General features: G+C 34.1%; 3 protein-coding genes across 8 annotated transcripts; 1 reads left to right on the top strand and 2 right to left on the bottom strand.

Moving 5' to 3' along the window:
- Positions 1–1255: 1255 nt before the first annotated feature.
- Positions 1256–6538, bottom strand: LOC140964466 (U-box domain-containing protein 5-like). 6 transcript variants are annotated; one of them, XM_073424286.1, is made up of 7 exons: positions 6297–6538; positions 5948–6185; positions 5231–5316; positions 4865–5050; positions 4616–4723; positions 2731–3824; positions 1256–2198 (listed from the first exon to the last, which is right to left on the bottom strand). In XM_073424286.1, exons 3-7 carry the CDS (start codon positions 5285–5287, stop codon positions 1532–1534), a joined length of 2112 nt encoding a protein of 703 aa, XP_073280387.1. In that variant the 5' UTR covers positions 5288–5316; positions 5948–6185; positions 6297–6538; the 3' UTR covers positions 1256–1531. The 6 variants fall into 6 exon arrangements, with proteins under 6 accessions (XP_073280387.1, XP_073280388.1, XP_073280391.1 ...); XM_073424287.1 differs by having other exon boundaries at positions 6416–6526; XM_073424290.1 differs by lacking the exons at positions 5948–6185; positions 6297–6538 and adding exons at positions 5410–5567; positions 5649–5695.
- A 1207-nt stretch (positions 6539–7745) lies between these two features.
- Positions 7746–12993, top strand: LOC140964701 (uncharacterized). The gene is made up of 8 exons (XM_073424573.1): positions 7746–8235; positions 8312–8407; positions 9420–9530; positions 9769–10078; positions 10844–10934; positions 11354–11696; positions 11792–11940; positions 12273–12993. Exons 1-8 carry the CDS (start codon positions 7942–7944, stop codon positions 12784–12786), a joined length of 1908 nt encoding a protein of 635 aa, XP_073280674.1. The 5' UTR covers positions 7746–7941; the 3' UTR covers positions 12787–12993.
- Positions 12994–15608: 2615 nt separating this feature from the next.
- LOC140964690 (uncharacterized) lies at positions 15609–17101 on the bottom strand. The gene is made up of 4 exons (XM_073424561.1): positions 16341–17101; positions 16124–16213; positions 15924–15991; positions 15609–15820 (listed from the first exon to the last, which is right to left on the bottom strand). Exons 1-4 carry the CDS (start codon positions 16995–16997, stop codon positions 15694–15696), a joined length of 942 nt encoding a protein of 313 aa, XP_073280662.1. The 5' UTR covers positions 16998–17101; the 3' UTR covers positions 15609–15693.
- Positions 17102–17594: the final 493 nt, after the last annotated feature.

The raw sequence follows: 17594 nt of genomic DNA, 5'->3' as shown, positions 1-17594 counted from the left end.
TATGACACCGAAAATACTGACGTGGCGACGAACATTGTTGACTCGTTCGATGTCACATATGTGGTTCGTGGGAAAAAATGAAATATGCAATTTTTGGTTCCAAAAATATAATTTTCCCTGCAAAATATTATAATTATAAAATTACTAAATATTTGTTGTTGACAATAGGAAACATGTGATGGATGCAAAAAGGGATAAGGAGAGATGGAGCTAATTCAAGGATTTCGCTTTCTTGAATATTTGAAATATATTGCATTGGATAACGTTTGCTCCTTCCTCGGTTGAAAAATTGTTCACATACTAGTGGATAATACATTTAATTTGGTCATGGCCAGCCAACGCATAAATAAGTAGTTCACATAATTGAACTATACATCCCATTTAGCCCAAAAATTGGACATACATGCACATATCGGGATGATGCCTATGTTTGGAGATCGGTTTTAGTTAGGCAAACGAGGATGTTACCTTGTAAGACAGAGATTAAATCCTCCGATAAAAAAAAAAAATCATAGTTTCAAACATAGCCTTACTCCTTTATTTGCTTAATCATGAAGAAGGATCCTACCACGCTGACTTAAATGCTCAAATCAACATTGGTCCAACCCCAATAAAAAAAACAAATTGTTTACCCCAATTCAACCACCACACACCATGTTCATTTATTGATTTTCCTTCTTTTTATTATTTGAATACTACATAAATTGGTCCCCTAGTTTTTTCAACCTTAGTTCTTGATGGTATCGATTTGATTGTAATCTTGTGTGGATAAATTCTTTGTGGACCACTAATAAAGAAAACATAAAAAAAAATTAATTTGCCACAATAATTATCACAAAAACTTTGTAAGACGATTTCACGGATCAATTTTGTGGGTCGGATCCTTTATTTGGGTCATTTATGAAAAAGTATTACTTTTTATGCTAAAAATATTACTTTTTATTGTGAATATCGGTAGAATTGCCCCGTCTCACAGATAAAAATTTATGAGACCATCTAAGAAATGACTTACTCCAATATTATTCCTTAAGAATAATCTCAATCAGTAAAATTTAATTTTTCTTTTGCTGAAAATGATTGATAAATTTGAAAAAGTACAAACAAATATAAGTTGGAATAAAAAATTGATAAATATAAGAAATTTATTTAATTATTTATTATATAATGTTGATTGAACCATTCAAATTTATTTTATCGACCACAAAGAGTGCCTCAAAAGAATTTACATTGATTATATAAGAAGGGAATAAAAGAAAACTATAACATAATCTTTTCTTCCCCGAATAATGCACACTATACACTTCTATACATATATATAACTAATCTTCAATAAAAATCACCAAGTTCAGTTTTCGAAGGAGCAAAACTAAAGTATCACTTCCTGCAACTAACACTCATATGCTAACTATATCAGATGAAACTAAATAGCTACATGAACAGCTAAATGGTTTTAGCCCACGGGTTTCAATTTTTTTTCTTCGAAGAAAAAACAATTTGTTTCAAAAAGATTTTACCAAACATTCCCCCAGATTTAGAGAGTGGTTTTTTTATCATTTCGCTGTTCGGTAGACTCTTTAACATCTCCAGAAGTGCTGAATTCCTCTTTGAGAATTCGAAGTAGTTCCAGAGCCATGGCCTTAGCTTTACTGTTTCCATTGACTGATACTCGAACAAGGCCAGGAATAACACCCTCGTTCATCACCAGTTGACAATAAAGTACACTTTCAGAGCATAACGAAAGAAGAATAGATACCGCACACTCTTGATCTTCATCACTGTCTTTCTCGAGTAGCTCTGAGATGGCAGAAATGCATCCTTCAGTTTCAGCAATAGAAACTCGAATCTCTTCAGTGTCACACAAGTTTTTCAATATGGTAACACAATATCTTGCTAGAGCATTATCCTCCAAGAATGGAATAAGTTTCAAAACAAAGTCTGAAGGCCTGATGATGGAAGCAAGACCATCACTCAACGACAAGTTACTCAATATTTTTAAGGCTGGTTCCAGTAATTCTAGAATCTGGCGATCGAGTATATTGACGATTCCAAGTAGTGCACCAGATGCTGCAAATTTGTAACCGCAGTTTTGGCGTGAGGATAGCACCTCCAATATGAAGAGAGAGTGTTTAGCAACCTTCGTATCAATGTATGACGCCAGAATAACTAAAGCGTCTTCTGTCATGTATACACTGCTGTTTCTGTAATTAGCAAGACAAAACAGATAAGCAAAGGATAAAATTATTGGGAGAAATCAATTACATATTCTAGGATAAAAGTTAATATTATCAAAATTGATTATTATATATCTTTCTTATCCTTTTTCCATTAGGAAATTCCTATCAAAGTTATACAAACATCATTTATATAAAAAGACGACGATTAAAAGAGTTTTAGCAATCTGGGTATTATGTTGTGAATGCATGTTATCATGGTCAAAAAGCAATAAATCCCGTTATTTGTCGCACAGTCTCTACTTCATAATATTTCTACAGTTTTTTAATTCAGCCTTAGCAGGCAATATGAATTATACATATAATAAACCATTTTGATTTTATGTGCCAATAGAAAGGTTTTGCTAGTACCGTGTTCAAGAGTTGGAAAGAAGTAACTAGAACAAATGGTATAACATTTTACATAATTTTGTTTCCAGTTCACTACAATTATTGTTTTCCAGAATTACTAAAGAAGATAGTAGATTAGAGTCATCTCCAAGATGATATATATAAATACCTGTCTTTCTGCACCAATTCTAGCAATAATAGACATCCAGACATCTGAGCATTTGCGTCAGCAAAATCACAAGCATCCTGCAAAAATCTAAGAAGTAGTTGAATGAACTTTTCTGGTGGCACAACAGACCAAGATGAATCATTCTTTTCCAACATTCTTTTGAAACCTTCCACCGCATTGCACCGAGACTCCCAGGGAAGTGAACTAAATTTAGCAAAATATTCCACATCCATTTCATGAGAGGATTTTGCACCATCACTGATTTTAGAATTTATGGGATCTGAACCATGACTGGATGTAAGTGGCAAAAATCTGAAATCTAGGGGAATATTTAGGTCATTCATTGAATCACTCAAGCTAGAAATGGAATTGGAAGATGTTTCCCAAGATTTTACCAATGAATCCTGCATTTTTGGGTCAGGAATTGACACATCATGCATGGCACACCATTTCAAGATCAGATCTTTCATACCCGAATTTGAAGTAAATGACAAGTGAGCCAGCTTCACTTTGGTCTTCGGGCAAGTGTCATTACCTTCATCGAGCCACTTCTGTATCCACATCCTTTCAAATGTTTGCCCAGAAGCAATGACAACCGGATCATACATTAACCTCGATGTTAAAGGGCATATGAATTCCTCTGGTGGAACCGGCCTACTTAACATTTTAATTTGAGATTCATCGAACCTATAATTCATATGAAGCTCAACTTCTCCAGGAAAATCATACGGGCCCCTAGATGAAAAGTCTTCAGTTACAGCTGAGCTATTCTTTTTTACCCCCGTAATGACAAGTTTCCCGTATTTGTTCAGAAGATTCAGAAAGAACAACAAGATCTTCCTCTTAGTCGGTTCACTTTCACCAAATTTATCAACAAGCTTTCTAATGGATCTTTTCTCAGTCAATAAAGCTTTTTGGGATGTAAGATGAAGTAGGGAAGAAACAGTTTGAATAGCAGAAAGTGTGACTTTCTCTATGGGATCAGCTGTTGAACCATACTCATGAAGCAAATCCCGCAATAATTTCCCAGCCTCCTCTTCAGGTGGATCCAAACAAAAAGTTCCACTCTTCAGATCAGAAATAATTCCAGCAATCTGATAGTAACATTTGGTAAATCATGTCACAAGTTTAAAATTTTCTGGTCTCACAAGAAAAAAGAGGATCATGGTTGAATTTTCAACCTTGTTGACGGTGGGAAAAATGGAGCATGTTAACAGTGGGAGTAACACTAGATAAAATAATAAAACTGAATGAAACCTATAAGATAAAAAGGAATCTGTTTAGAGAGATTTCCTCGAAGGTAAATTTCCCCCAACCAGATTTTCTTTTTTCTTGTCCCGAAATGATATCAAGTATTTTCCCAGCTTTTCCTTTCTTTTCCAGAGAGAAGGAAAAAGTAAGAGATTTGTATTAGTTTGAGAAGAGAAAAGAATGCATGAAACAAAGAAGCACAAGAACATCAAAAGAGAATATAATTGTCAAATACTGTAGTAGTTAGAAGATGAGGTATAAAATGTGCCTGATGATCAGGCACATTGTGACTGCTTTTTTTTTCCTTGTATAAAAATGCCATTCATTTTTTACAAAAATCACACCCCTCTAGAATTTCCTAGAATGATCATCCAAGAGGTCTTGCCATTATTCCATGCATGTAATGACATGCTCTTTGTTGTTGTTATCATTATCATTATGTATAGTTCAAGGTTTGAACAGTGATCACAAACGTTTAAAGGGAGTTTCAGAATACCTAGAATGAACAACAATGAACTGACTAAGAAGTCTAAGATGCCCACATAACCAATGAGTGGCAGGAGAAAAATGACTCAAAGTTTTGGAAAATTGTTCTCGGAAGATTTATTTGCTAACAGGGATCTTGATTGCTGACCTTTGCTGCCAGCACTACTGGAACCATATTCTGAACTTGATCAAGACTCTGCTCCAATAAGTTCCTTGATTTTTTACATCTGGATATTATAGCATCTCCAGTAAGTGCCTGTATATTTACACAACAGAAAAAAAATACTTGTCACCCATTACAACAAGTTTTTAACAACTATCAGAATCTGTAGATTAATTTCAATCATGTTAGAAAAGTTTTAATATAGTTAAATTTGGACCAATATATTGTATATACCAGATAGAGTGCACTGGACTCACTGCAGTGTTGAAGCAGAGACTTGGCTTTAATAATACCGTTATTTAACAAGCAAAGCGCCTCTATTCCTGATGTGCAACGTGGACGAGCTGCCTCAATTTCTGGAATTATCTTAGAAACCATGATGACGAGTTTAAGGAGTTCCAAACACATTCGAGCATGCACCTGCAATCATATCACATATCAAGTCTAATAAAATGCAAGAATTGGAGGTTTTTATTTTAGCGACGATGACCATGATTGCGACATAAAAAAATTCAAAACTTACACTTTGTGCTTTCGTAGACTCGTAGAGGAATTTGAATTTAATCCAATATAAGGAGGTCTCGAAGAAAGTAATTATACCTTAATGTTCCAAGTATTTGGCAGTCCTTCCAAGATGTCTTCAGTATCATTTCCCATCAGAAATAAATCAAATCTGAAAAACTCAGCTGCAAGCAATTGAACATCAGTATTTATATGGCCTGTATATTTATCAATTGATATATTCTACAGGTCGATTATGAATTCACGCAGAAATATACTTGTAAGTAAACAAGGAACTTCATCCGTAGGGTGGGGAAGAATCTTTGTCGGCCCACATGTAACAAAGTCCTCACTTGACTGATACCTCAGTGGTTTCGTGTTTTGGTCTTATTATGCTGTGATCACTCCTCATATACCATATTATGGAGATACGAAGCTGATGAGTATTAGCGAAATGGTTTGTAAACTTATGCTTTGGTATTTTTTAATTCAACATTGTAGCAGAATCATTTCAAACCTCGTTGTAATAGAGATTAATTGAAATTCAACCGGTCTAATGGTTCATATCAAATTAAAAATGAGTTGGCTGTTTTTTGCACATCAAAAATCACAAAATTCCAATAGCTAAATGATCCAAGACGAGATTAAACGATACTCAGCTAAACAAATGCATTTTATAGTGATAAGAATTGCACTGAGAGAGTGAACATACAAATAAAACGAAAAAAGCTAATCACAGATTCACAATAACAACCGAAACAACCAAAATTCATGAACGCCTAGATCAAGAATTTAAAGGGCATGTAAATTTCTTACACGGTTAACAAACGAGCAGAAACTCAGTCATGTTTCCCTCCTCCGCCACACCAGAAAGGACAGCTTTGCCACATTTAACCTTTTCTTCACACAAAACTCACAAAAAAAAAAGGTTAATTAAATACTTCAAATCTTTGGCCTTTGCCAGCAAACCAAAACCCCCACTTCTTTAAACAAAAGAATTCCCACAAAAAACTTCAATCTCTAACCAAAAACATCCCCTTCTTACTTCGTAAAGCTGAAAAAGAAAACGACCCATTAGATCAAGAACACCACAAAATCAGAATATAATGATATTATTTTTTTATTTTCCCCATAAAAACTTAAAAGTCGAACGTAAATATCCGACCTTCAACTACTCTACTTCCACACACAGAATAAAAAGTTAAACGATGCTTGAGCCAGAATCAAAGTGCACACCAAACACTTAATTTTAGCAATCCCACCCGACCCTTATAAACTACACACCTCAATCCGAAAATAAAGAAACTTTGACAATTACGTGTGCCACCTTTATCCTACAGTGAATCTCCGCAAAGAGAGAGAGGATTAAGAATAAAAGTGTCGGACATTGCTGTCTAATCCCAACTCGAGAGCCCCTCCACTAATCTAAATAGTAATTGTATTAAATATATTTCGATGATAAGAAATATATATATTTTATTGTTATTATATAAAGTCTCAAACTACTTTCTTTAATCCAACTTAATTATACCAATATAATTATACATAAATATTCTCAAATATCATTATAATACTCACATATTCAAGGAAGAAAATAAAAAATAAAAATCATTTTCTCTACCTACCCTAACATAGTTTTTTCTCCGTTTCCACGGTTTTTTTATTAATATTCTTCCTTTATATTAATTATTACTTAAAATTATAAATATATATAACTAAATTATTTAACAATGAAGTACATAATTATATTTGGTCATTATTAATTTACGAAGCCCGTGGAAGAAGTGGTCGACGTTTTCTACATATGCTAATAATAATATTAAAAATGAAAATAATTTCCACGCAATATAAAATAATCCATTGATTTAGACGTATCACTTTGTAGTTTCTAGGGACTATTTGATTGGCCACTTATTTTGAAAGATTCAAATTTTGAAATCATTGGGTTTTGGTAGGTTGAAGAAATATTTATCAACTAATAAAAATTATTGTGACGTAATCTCACATATTAATTTTATCTGATATGATACATAATAAAATATTACATACATATATATGTATATAAATGAAGTCAGACTGACTCATCTTATTATTATAAATTTATGAAATCGTATTATAAAAGACTTACTATAATTAATCCATATTACATCATAATCTTACTCCAAATAAAATTAAAAGAAGCTAAAGTGACTAAAGTCTGGTTGGTTGGTTGCCTGCTTTGAAGCAGCTACGCAGAAGATAACAACTTTTAAAAAAATTAAATTAAATTATTTAAAAGAGCTTGATGTGATTGCTGGGACCTACTATTTTTAATAAATAGGTCCATTTAATGAGAACAAATGTATTGCTTCCATTAATTTTTTTTAAAAGATAAAATAAACCAACAAATATCATAAATTTTGAAATATGTGACCTTCTAAAAGTTGAGATATTTTGAAATATTAATTCATATAAGAAATAATAAAGATATTAATTGTCACTTAGTAAAGTTTATTGAGGCCCATTGGTAATTTTAACGCATAACAAAGAGATTTAAGAAACAAAAAGGCCCATTGGGCTCAATGTTTTTAAGAAATGGTTACCCGTAGAGCAAGAAAGGTTCAACTCGCAATTTACCAAAATCTCCCCACAATTAAACGGACCTCTTAAACCCTAGTCTCTGATTACCGGCGAACAGGGTTTATGATACCCATTTCTTCCAAGGACAGATGCATGGCGCCACTCCTCAAAACTCTTGGTTCTCCGAAGATTTTGGTAAATGTCGTAGTAATCTGTTGATTAACTATCAAATTTTGGATCAAGTCTTCTAAATGTTGGGATCGAGATTTTCGTCCTGGGCGGCATTAGCTGCGGTGGCAACGGCGACGGCAGCCTCTTCAAACACATCTTCCAAAGGTGTGTACGCCGACGGACCATTTCGATTTAATCCCTTCTCCTCTTCTGCATCGCCTCCTTCACCTCCTCCCGATGCTTCAGCCACGAATCCTACCGGTTCGGAGCATCAACCGGCTGTTGACGTCTCGAAACGCGGGTTTGATCCCGAGTCGTTAGAGAGGGGAGCTAAAGCTCTCAGAGAAATCAATAACTCCCCTTATTCTAAACAGGTAGTTTTATATGTGGGGAGATTTTTTTTTTAAGGGAAAAAGATGATTGTTTGACGGTTTGCTAATATTTTCGAAGGTCTTTGAGGTGATGAGGAAGCAGGAGGAAAGTCGTCTGGCAGAATTGGCTGCAGAGAAGGCTAATTTTGAGGCTATTCAAGCTCACGCTGACATTGTGTGTGGTTCTGTTTAGATTTTAAAGAATTAGATAAAACGAGTCATTCTCTTATCTTCTCTGTTCAGCCTTTTTTTCTTGTTCTTTTTTTTTTTCCTTCATGAGGACGATTCTAGGGGAGGGTAGAGCTTTATGGAGCGTTGGCAACAAAAAAATTATTTGAAGAGTGCCTTTCTTCACCTTTCTGAATTATCTTAGCTCGCATTTCAATTGCGATGGGAAATGAAATAATATCATTAAGCTTATTATGATTATTGTGAATTTTAATAGAAGTTCTTAAGACTTATCGGAATATTGCATGCATGATATACATGCTTCATCTACTTTGTGCTGGTGTTGGGGCTATTGTGCCTTTTTTGGAAGTCTCCAATTTAATTATAACATGAGAAATCCAGAAGGGTTTGTGCTAAATAAATTGCGCTTGTATTCATTGTCCTTCAAAGAAAACAATATCACAAATTTAAAATTATTATTTTCTTGGCATTTTTATCATGAAACAACCCCAGGATAACAGGTCCAAGTCTTTATTATATGATCTTTATCATACACTTGAACATTTACTTGACTAGAGATACGACTTCGGAATAGAGGAGGCAAAAATTGAATTTTGAAAATTTTACTCTTGAAACTTAATCTTTTTTACTTTGAATGAGGGGAAGGGGGTTCCCTCCTCGCCCTCTTGTTCGGTGCATCCCTGAATCATTATACTCTTGATACAAGACTTATTTTAATATTTGAAATTTCTGTGGCTCAAATGCTCCAAGACAATGGTTTGATTTAAGTCCTTGACTTTTGTTGATGATTAATTTTACCCGTTCATTGGCCAAATATCTTGAAATAGGCACTTACAGTTACGTATTACGAGGATATATTGTTTAGTTTGGTTATTATATTCCGCTTGCATTTGTTTTGAACCCATACCAAAAACTCATATTATTGACCTGATTTTGGAGTTGTGTTGGTCTATATTTAGTGTATCAAAATTAATCTAAAACTAACGTTGTATATCCAGGACAAGCAGCAAAAGTGGGCTGAAGACCAGAGAAATCTGTATCAACAACATGCTCAAGCTAAGGCACAAATGATGAGATACGAAGATGAATTGACTCGGAAAAGAATGCAGGTATCTGTCATCACTATTTTTGTCCTGTCATTATGAGAAATCGAGGTAGTAGAATTTAATAGGAATTGTTTGATTTTTTTTAAGTTGATCTATCAATTTAGAAACTTGTATGCTTCTATCTGTATACATTGCTCCCTCAGTTTTGAAACAATTTGAAATGTAGCATAGATCTTGGTAGGCGTGAGGTGCATTGGCAGTATTTGTGCATGGTTATCTCAATCATCTGCCATAAATTCAGACAGATAATGAAGCTCAGAGACGACATAATGCTGAATTGGTCCAAATGCAAGAGGAGTCATCCATAAGAAAAGAACAGGCAAGGCGAGCCACTGAAGAACAGATTCAAGCTCAGCAACGTCACACAGAGAAAGAGAAAGCTGAAATAGAACGAGAAACAATAAGAGTGAAGGCAATGGCTGAAGCAGAAGGCCGAGCACATGAAGCAAAATTAACTGAGGATCATAACAGAAGAATGCTTCTAGAGAAGATAAATGGTGAAAGAGAAAAATGGCTTGCTGCAATAAATACAACATTCAGTCATATTGAAGGTACTCACGTGCTTTGAAATATTTATGTTTCCTTTTTAAGCCAAAGCTTGGTTATTTCCATCATACATTCCCATAATTTTGTTCCAACCCTCAGATCAGGTTAGGGATCTCTACTTGTAGTGCTATTGGATTTGACACCTACTTTTATTATTTTACCAAGTGTTAATTACTTTGTTTCCAGTCTGATTCTATAATTAAATTTTGGTGAATTTGGTGTATATCTTGATTTGCATGTTGGATCTTTGGAAATTTTGTATCTTCTGCTCTATGCTTTTTGCATTTACGAAGAAATCAAATGTATAAGTGGATGTGGGGGCATAAACTGGGGGTGTAAATAATCAAGGTCGAAAAGTTTATGTGCTTGGGCTTTAAACATTCATTCTAAAATGTGGGGCTTTATTTCAGGGTTGATAGAATCATGTTATTTATGACTACATAGGTTAAAAGACTGCTACAGGTCGAGCCCGAAACAAGGTCTTAAATTCTTTGGGTCCAAGCTGGCCAGGCATATTATCTGGACTCCAGCTCTAAAATGATTGTTTCTCTATTAAAAGTTCTTTATATTTGAAATATTTTATCATTATAATTTCGTTCATGATATAACATATTAAACTAGAGTGGAGCTCTAGGATTTTTACGTTCTAACTCAGTTTCAGGGGAAATTTTAAGCTCGAACTCGAAGTACTAAGTGGTGACTGTTATTCATCTATAGCGGTTCAAAAAGATTTTCTGTAGCAGTTTGTCACATATATGCGTAATATGCAGGGGGGTTTCGAGTTCTATTGACTGACAGGAGTCGGTTAGTGATGACAGTTGGAGGAGCTACTGCATTAGCTGCCGGAGTTTATACCACTAGGTTTAATTCCTTTTTCCCCGTATTACTTTATTTACCGTATTTTTGAAATCGGAAACGTGATTTAATGCTGCTAAATGTTTTTGTTCCTACTCGTGTTTGTGCTCTCGGTTTCTTTAATGACTCCAGTTTTGCATGGGCAACATCTGAGTATTCTTATCAATCACTACTAATTTGCTACTGCCTTTCATGCCCGAAGCATATGGAGCTCATCGTGCAAGTTAAAATACTGATGTCTATCTCATTCTTATTCACCTCATCTCATTCTAGTCTGATTTCAGGAATCTGAAATAATTCACTTTTGAATACTTTGCAGTACCAAAACACTGAAGTTTAGTAATTCTTTAAAATTTGTTAGTTATAATGTTGTTATTGTGCTTAGAAGAAACAGCTTTTTACCTTAAAATCCTTTTTGTGCTCAGGGAAGGTGCTCGAGTTATCTGGGGCTATGTCAATAGGATTCTTGGTCAGCCATCTTTGATCCGGGAATCATCTATGGCAAAGTTTCCATGGTCAGGGATAGGTTCTCGAGCAGCTGATAAAGTGGTTAAATATAGTACAGTAGCTGGGGCGGCATCACCTGCACAAAATAAATCTGCCCTTGGAGACATTGTTCTGCATCCTTCTCTGCAAAAGAGAATAGAGCACCTTGCTCGAGCTACATCAAATACCAAAGTCCACCAGGCACCATTTCGGAATATGCTATTTTATGGACCCCCTGGTACTGGTAAAACCATGGTTGCTAGGGAAATAGCCCGAAAATCGGTACGTCTTTATATCGGATTTCTTAAATTACTAGTGAGTATTATGATCTTCCATACAACACATGCACATAAACAACTTCAGATTAATATTTGCAGGGCCTGGATTATGCCATGATGACAGGAGGAGATGTTGCACCATTGGGAGCGCAAGCTGTTACCAAAATACATGACATATTTGATTGGTCAAAAAAGTCAAAGAAAGGTTTGCTCCTCTTCATCGATGAGGCTGATGCTTTTCTATGCGAGTAAGTAACTTTTTTATTGTGATCATGATGCTAAGGCCTGAATGTTATATTTTGGCTATAGCTGCTAGCCTGCTACCAAGGAGGAGGAGAAATTTAACGTTTAAACGTATTGGACAGAATGGAGTTATTACTGAACACTTAAAATCACCATAAATATAAATTGTTTTCATGCACAACTCATTGTATTTATGAATCCTTATATTTTTTTTTAGTTCCCGCGCTGGTACCTTTAGAGAAATCTCAGGCTGCTAAGCATTAATTTACATCTATAAATATTACATATTCTTTCCTACTAATGTGTGTTAAGCATACCCCGATATCTTTTCATGCAGACGTAACAGCAAACACATGAGCGAAGCTCAAAGAAGTGCCCTTAATGCTTTGCTCTTCCGTACTGGAGACCAGTCTAGAGATGTTGTTCTTGTTCTAGCCACAAACAGACCTGGAGATCTTGACAGTGCTGTGACTGATCGGATTGATGAGGTTATCGAATTCCCTCTTCCCCAGGAAAATGAACGTTTCAAACTGCTGAAACTTTACTTGACCAAGTACCTCTGTGGAGAAGATGACATCAGGAACTCCCAATGGAGTCACCTATTCAATAAGAAATCACAAAAAATATCCATAAAAGATCTGTCAGACAATGACATCAAAGAAGCTGCTCAGAAAACAGAAGGATTTTCAGGACGCGAGATAGCGAAACTCATGGCAAGTGTTCAAGCAGCTGTTTACGGACGCCCTGATTGTGTTCTTGACTCCAATTTATTTAAGGAGATCGTGGATTACAAAATTGCTGAACATCACCAGCGAATAAAACTAGCAGCTGAAGGTCGTGAGTCGGTTTAAATGTTTTTGGTGTATAATTATTACTCGTTCATACGGTTTGTTTGGGTGAAGGATGAGACTCGGGAAGACTGAAGATATGGCTCCATTACCATTTATTTACTGCTGAAAGACATGCTTCCTTAGCTAACTTTGAGGATATTATATTTATATCTTGGACTGAACGAAAATGAATTGAGGTTTCTTGACTTTATGGGAGAATATTTTTCAATAGAGATTAATACGCTCAGATTGATTTGGCAGTCCGGATTTTCTTTTCCAATTGTACACTGTAAGTGGAAGTCATATTTATCAAAAACATTAAAACAAATTATATTAAGTCAGTCGACGGTGTAATCTGAAGAAAAACAACAGAATGTGGGTTTTTTTTTTTTTTTTTTCCCATAATGCTGAAAAATATATTTGGGTTTTGACGGAAAATGTGGGTTTCCATTTATTTGTTTGGGATTTGGAAATAGGCGCCTCTGGCCGATGGTATATTATTTTTGGAAACAAAATATTTCAGTTTTGGCAAGTTTTATATTTTATTTTAATTAGTAATTAAATTTTATAAATCTGAACCTTTTTTAAAAAACAAAAACTAAAATAAAATATTATATGGATTTGGAATATATTTGGTAAATCGTCCAACTAAAAAGTCATTTTGCATTTATTTATACTAAATTGTTTTTAATTTCAATTATGTTTTTTAATGTTATTTTATTGATTAACTATTTTTTAAATATTATATTTATTTAAAAAGTATAATATAATAAAGAACATACTCTTCCTATTAAAATATTATAATACATAATAAAAATATTTATTTTTTATTTATCAATTTTATAGTATTATCGCTATTCATTAATCGAACTATTACTCAATAAATAAATAAATCATATTTATAACTAAAATTAGTTTTAATATGTTGATATATCTCTTGGAGTTCGGATGTATTTTTGTAGGAGATCTAAGCAACACTAATCACAAATTACTTTTCTAAATATGGTGTTGATTTGTTAAGAATTGGTAAGTTGTTAAACATGAAATTTGTAAATCATTTTATTAAAAAAAATCTCCTAAAAAAATTCAGTTGTACATGGTGGTCGAAGCATTGACATGATGACACGTGAATCTGAATTATTTCCTGATTTGTTTGTGTTATGATCAAACGATTACCACTAGACCAAATGTATAGTTATTATTCAAAGCACAATTTTATTTTCTTATACTTGTGGTAGCACATTGTGCACTTATTTGGTTGCTAATGGGCCGAGATTTTAGACTCACAAGTTCGGAGAGTTGTGTATCTATCTGTTAGTGATGTCTCATATCTTTAGAGATCAGTCTTCTCATTTTCCTATCACCGGACATGTCCCCTGCATATGCAATATTATCTATTAAGATCTGATGTTACTCTTTTACGGTCTATTTAACCAAGCAAATCAAACATCAACAGCTTGATCAAAGAGAACTTCTCAAGAGGTCGATTCTTGATTAATGATTAAATAGTACTATGCATAACATATGTATTTGATATAAATGTTGGATTTTTTCATTTTTGTGGGGTTAAGCGTTAGCTGCTCTAAGGTACTTACGTCAAAGGTAAATGAATGATGATTTAGTGTGGAAGATGGAATAGGATGACGATACATTTGTCCACACTTGTAATATTATTTATATTATTTTCATAATATATGGTATAATTTTCTAGATTTAATTTATGTACATGTCTAAATATATTATATATATTAAAAAAATATCTATATTATTTAAATAATAAAGACCAATGTGTTGAAAAATGAAATTAGAACGTTAATTACTAGATATTTCATATTTTTTCCATTCAATCAATTTAAATTTCACTCATTTTTTATCATAAGAAATTAAATTTTTTTATTCGATAATATGTAGTCTTTATTAGAGCAATTAAATAGCTATATTTAAATTTATAGTAAAATATAACATCTATATCTAATTTTGAATATGATTTTTACACATAAATTACATATTTTTCAACATAATTTTGATTTTACATAAATTTATCCATAGCAAAAATTAGATGTCTTAAATACGTACAAATTAATCCCAAATAAAACAAAAATAGAAAGTGGGGATAATAAAAGTTTAAGCTAAAAAAGGTAAGTTTAAATTAATAAATTGTGTGCCCAAATAGTCTAAAGTATTAATATACGTGGGGGCTAATATATATTACTCGTATGGGCTGGGCTGGGCTGGACCGGCCTTCACACATGGCCCCCGCCTTTGTGTACTAACCTAGGTGGAAAAAGACTAACATTTAAAAAAAATTATAAATTAATGAAATAAGTTGGAAAATTGATTTATAACATGACAAAAAATTAAAAATATATAAATTATATGACAAAAAATTGTACTTTCTCCATCAATAGATAATGCATTTTCACCTATTTGAAGCTCATCCAATGTATTAAAAAAAATCGAATTAATGTAGCGATAGGATAGATTAACTTAACATCAATTTTGAAATTCTTATAATCAATCATTTGTCCAATAATTTACATATATAAATATAAAATAAAAAACTACGATGCAAGAAAGTATCTAAAAACAAAAGGTAATTAGAGCTCAGTTCCTAAATTATTATTTTATTTATTCGATAATATATCTTGCCTGCAACTTTTGCTGATTGATTTAATAAAATTGCTATTAAAGCCCAATGATTGAATTAGTTGCAAGTGGGATACCATACATCTCCATGCATGACACGATTATTTCAAGTGGTAATTATAGATTGATTTAACTTTTTAATTAAATTCCATTCTACATATAGATTGATTTATTTTTTCAAGAATAATAATTGGCCATTTACGTAATAAAGATCAAGTACAAAGCGTAAATCAAAAGTACTCCGAGTCTCGACAGTCCGACGATCTAATATTACAACGTGGTTCATTTATTGAGATACAATGAAGCAAGGAACTGGTTGAGACATCTATTGTAGACACATGGCCTTTCTAGGTGAACCAGGTGACCAGCTTTCTTTATGACTTGAAATGTAGCCTTGTCTCCTAGCTGCCTGTACGTATGCAAATACCAATTATATTTGGTTATACATCGAATTCGAGCTGACAAATTAAAGTGTTGTTAAACTAATAATAGATAGAAATTAATTAGCTTACTGTTTCATGTTCTGAGCAAGTTCCAGCTTGAAAATCTGATCATTCTCACCCCACAGAAGATGTATTCTCTGCAAGATTATCTATATTAATTAAGTGGTCTCAAATTTGTTTTTCTTGTTTTTTAGATCCTTTTTCTGGTGGGAGGATTGATATATATATCGATGATTAAAGCGCGCAGTAGCGGCGAAAGAATAGAATACCTGGGGGAAATTCGGGATGTTGGCATCTTTGTTGCTGACCACCAGACCTTCAAGTAGTTCAGCCCTATCCTTCCTGTTGGTGAACATCACCTGTTCATCACCGAATCAGTTCCTTCAATTTTCTCAATTCTAATTTTTTAGGGTCCAAGTTTATATTTTTAAACAAAAAATATTTTTTTTAAGAAGAGTGGGATGTGCAGTTAATGATGAAAGAGACCTCTAGAAAGTCCTTATGAAGCTTGTCGGGGAACCACAGTTTCTTGTGTGCCGCAACTTTGAGCAACGCCTTACAACCTTTGACAGAATCAGGCAACAACAGCTCCGAAGATGATGAAAACCCGAGCCCCTTCAATGTTTCGTTGCTGATCGAATCCGTCATGGCTAGGATGGACCCGGAGATCACCACCGCCTCCACCAGCTCCGGGTACAGCTCCGCCATCTTGAACGCCACCATGCCGCCGTAACTGAAACCCACCAACGTACACCTCTCGATCCCCAGCTTCCTCAGCCCCTTCACCAGACACTCCGCCTGGAAAGTCGGCGAGCGGTTGGGATTGTCGGTGATGGACCCGCCGAAGAAGAGAAGGTCTGGCACGTAGACGGAGTATTTCTTCGTGAGGGAGCCCACTTGGAATTGCCACGTGACGACGCCCTCGGCAGCGAAGCCGTGGACGAGTACTACTACGGGTTTGGTTGGTTTGGTTGTGGCCATGATGGCGCTTTTCTCGGATTTTTTGGGCTTTTTGACTGTTTCGGAAGGGACCCAAATGTTCATGACAGTTCCGGGCTCGATTTCAACTGTGTGGGGGATAACTCCGGCCATCTTCATCAAGCCTAGCAACAATGGCTTCTGGGCTGCCACAAAATTCACCATGCTTTTTCCTTTTGTCAGTTCGTTGTGTGAGCTTGCAGAGATGATGAAGAACGGAGGAGGAATTTAAACGAGGATGGATGACTGGAAGTTGGTATTAGGTTGCCTCCTTTAATGATATGAGCATTATATTCAATTCAACAAAATTAGGTGTGGCTGATTTCATGAATTTGAAGGATAAGATTTTTCTTTAAAAACAAACATAGAATATTTTTAAAATTTTGGATAAATTATATCATAAAATGGTGTGTTTTTTAAACATAAAATTAACCTACAATGGTATTTTTGTACAGTGTCTGCTATAACATATGAATATAAAAATTTACAATTTTATGATTAACTTTATTTATTGATAAATGAAAACTTTTATAATTTTGTTAGGTTTTGTTTTATGCATTTAATGGATTGATAATTAAGTCTATGTCAACAATTTCTTGCACGAAATATTTAGCTTAAAAGAAATTATATGTTCGTTTAAGTAAGCAAGTACGTGAAGTACTTTGTGTAAGAACGGTGATTAAATATATAAGGTGGTTCGAATTTTCATCAACCATTCCGTCCACTGTCTGCCTTCCATCATGATTATTAATGAATAAAAAA

Source organism: Primulina huaijiensis, chromosome 18 (assembly GCF_012295235.1).
Source record: "Primulina huaijiensis isolate GDHJ02 chromosome 18, ASM1229523v2, whole genome shotgun sequence".
NCBI lineage: Eukaryota > Viridiplantae > Streptophyta > Magnoliopsida > Lamiales > Gesneriaceae > Primulina > Primulina huaijiensis.
The sequence above is the reverse complement of the archived record's forward strand: the minus strand, read 5'-3'. Positions and strand labels throughout refer to the sequence as shown.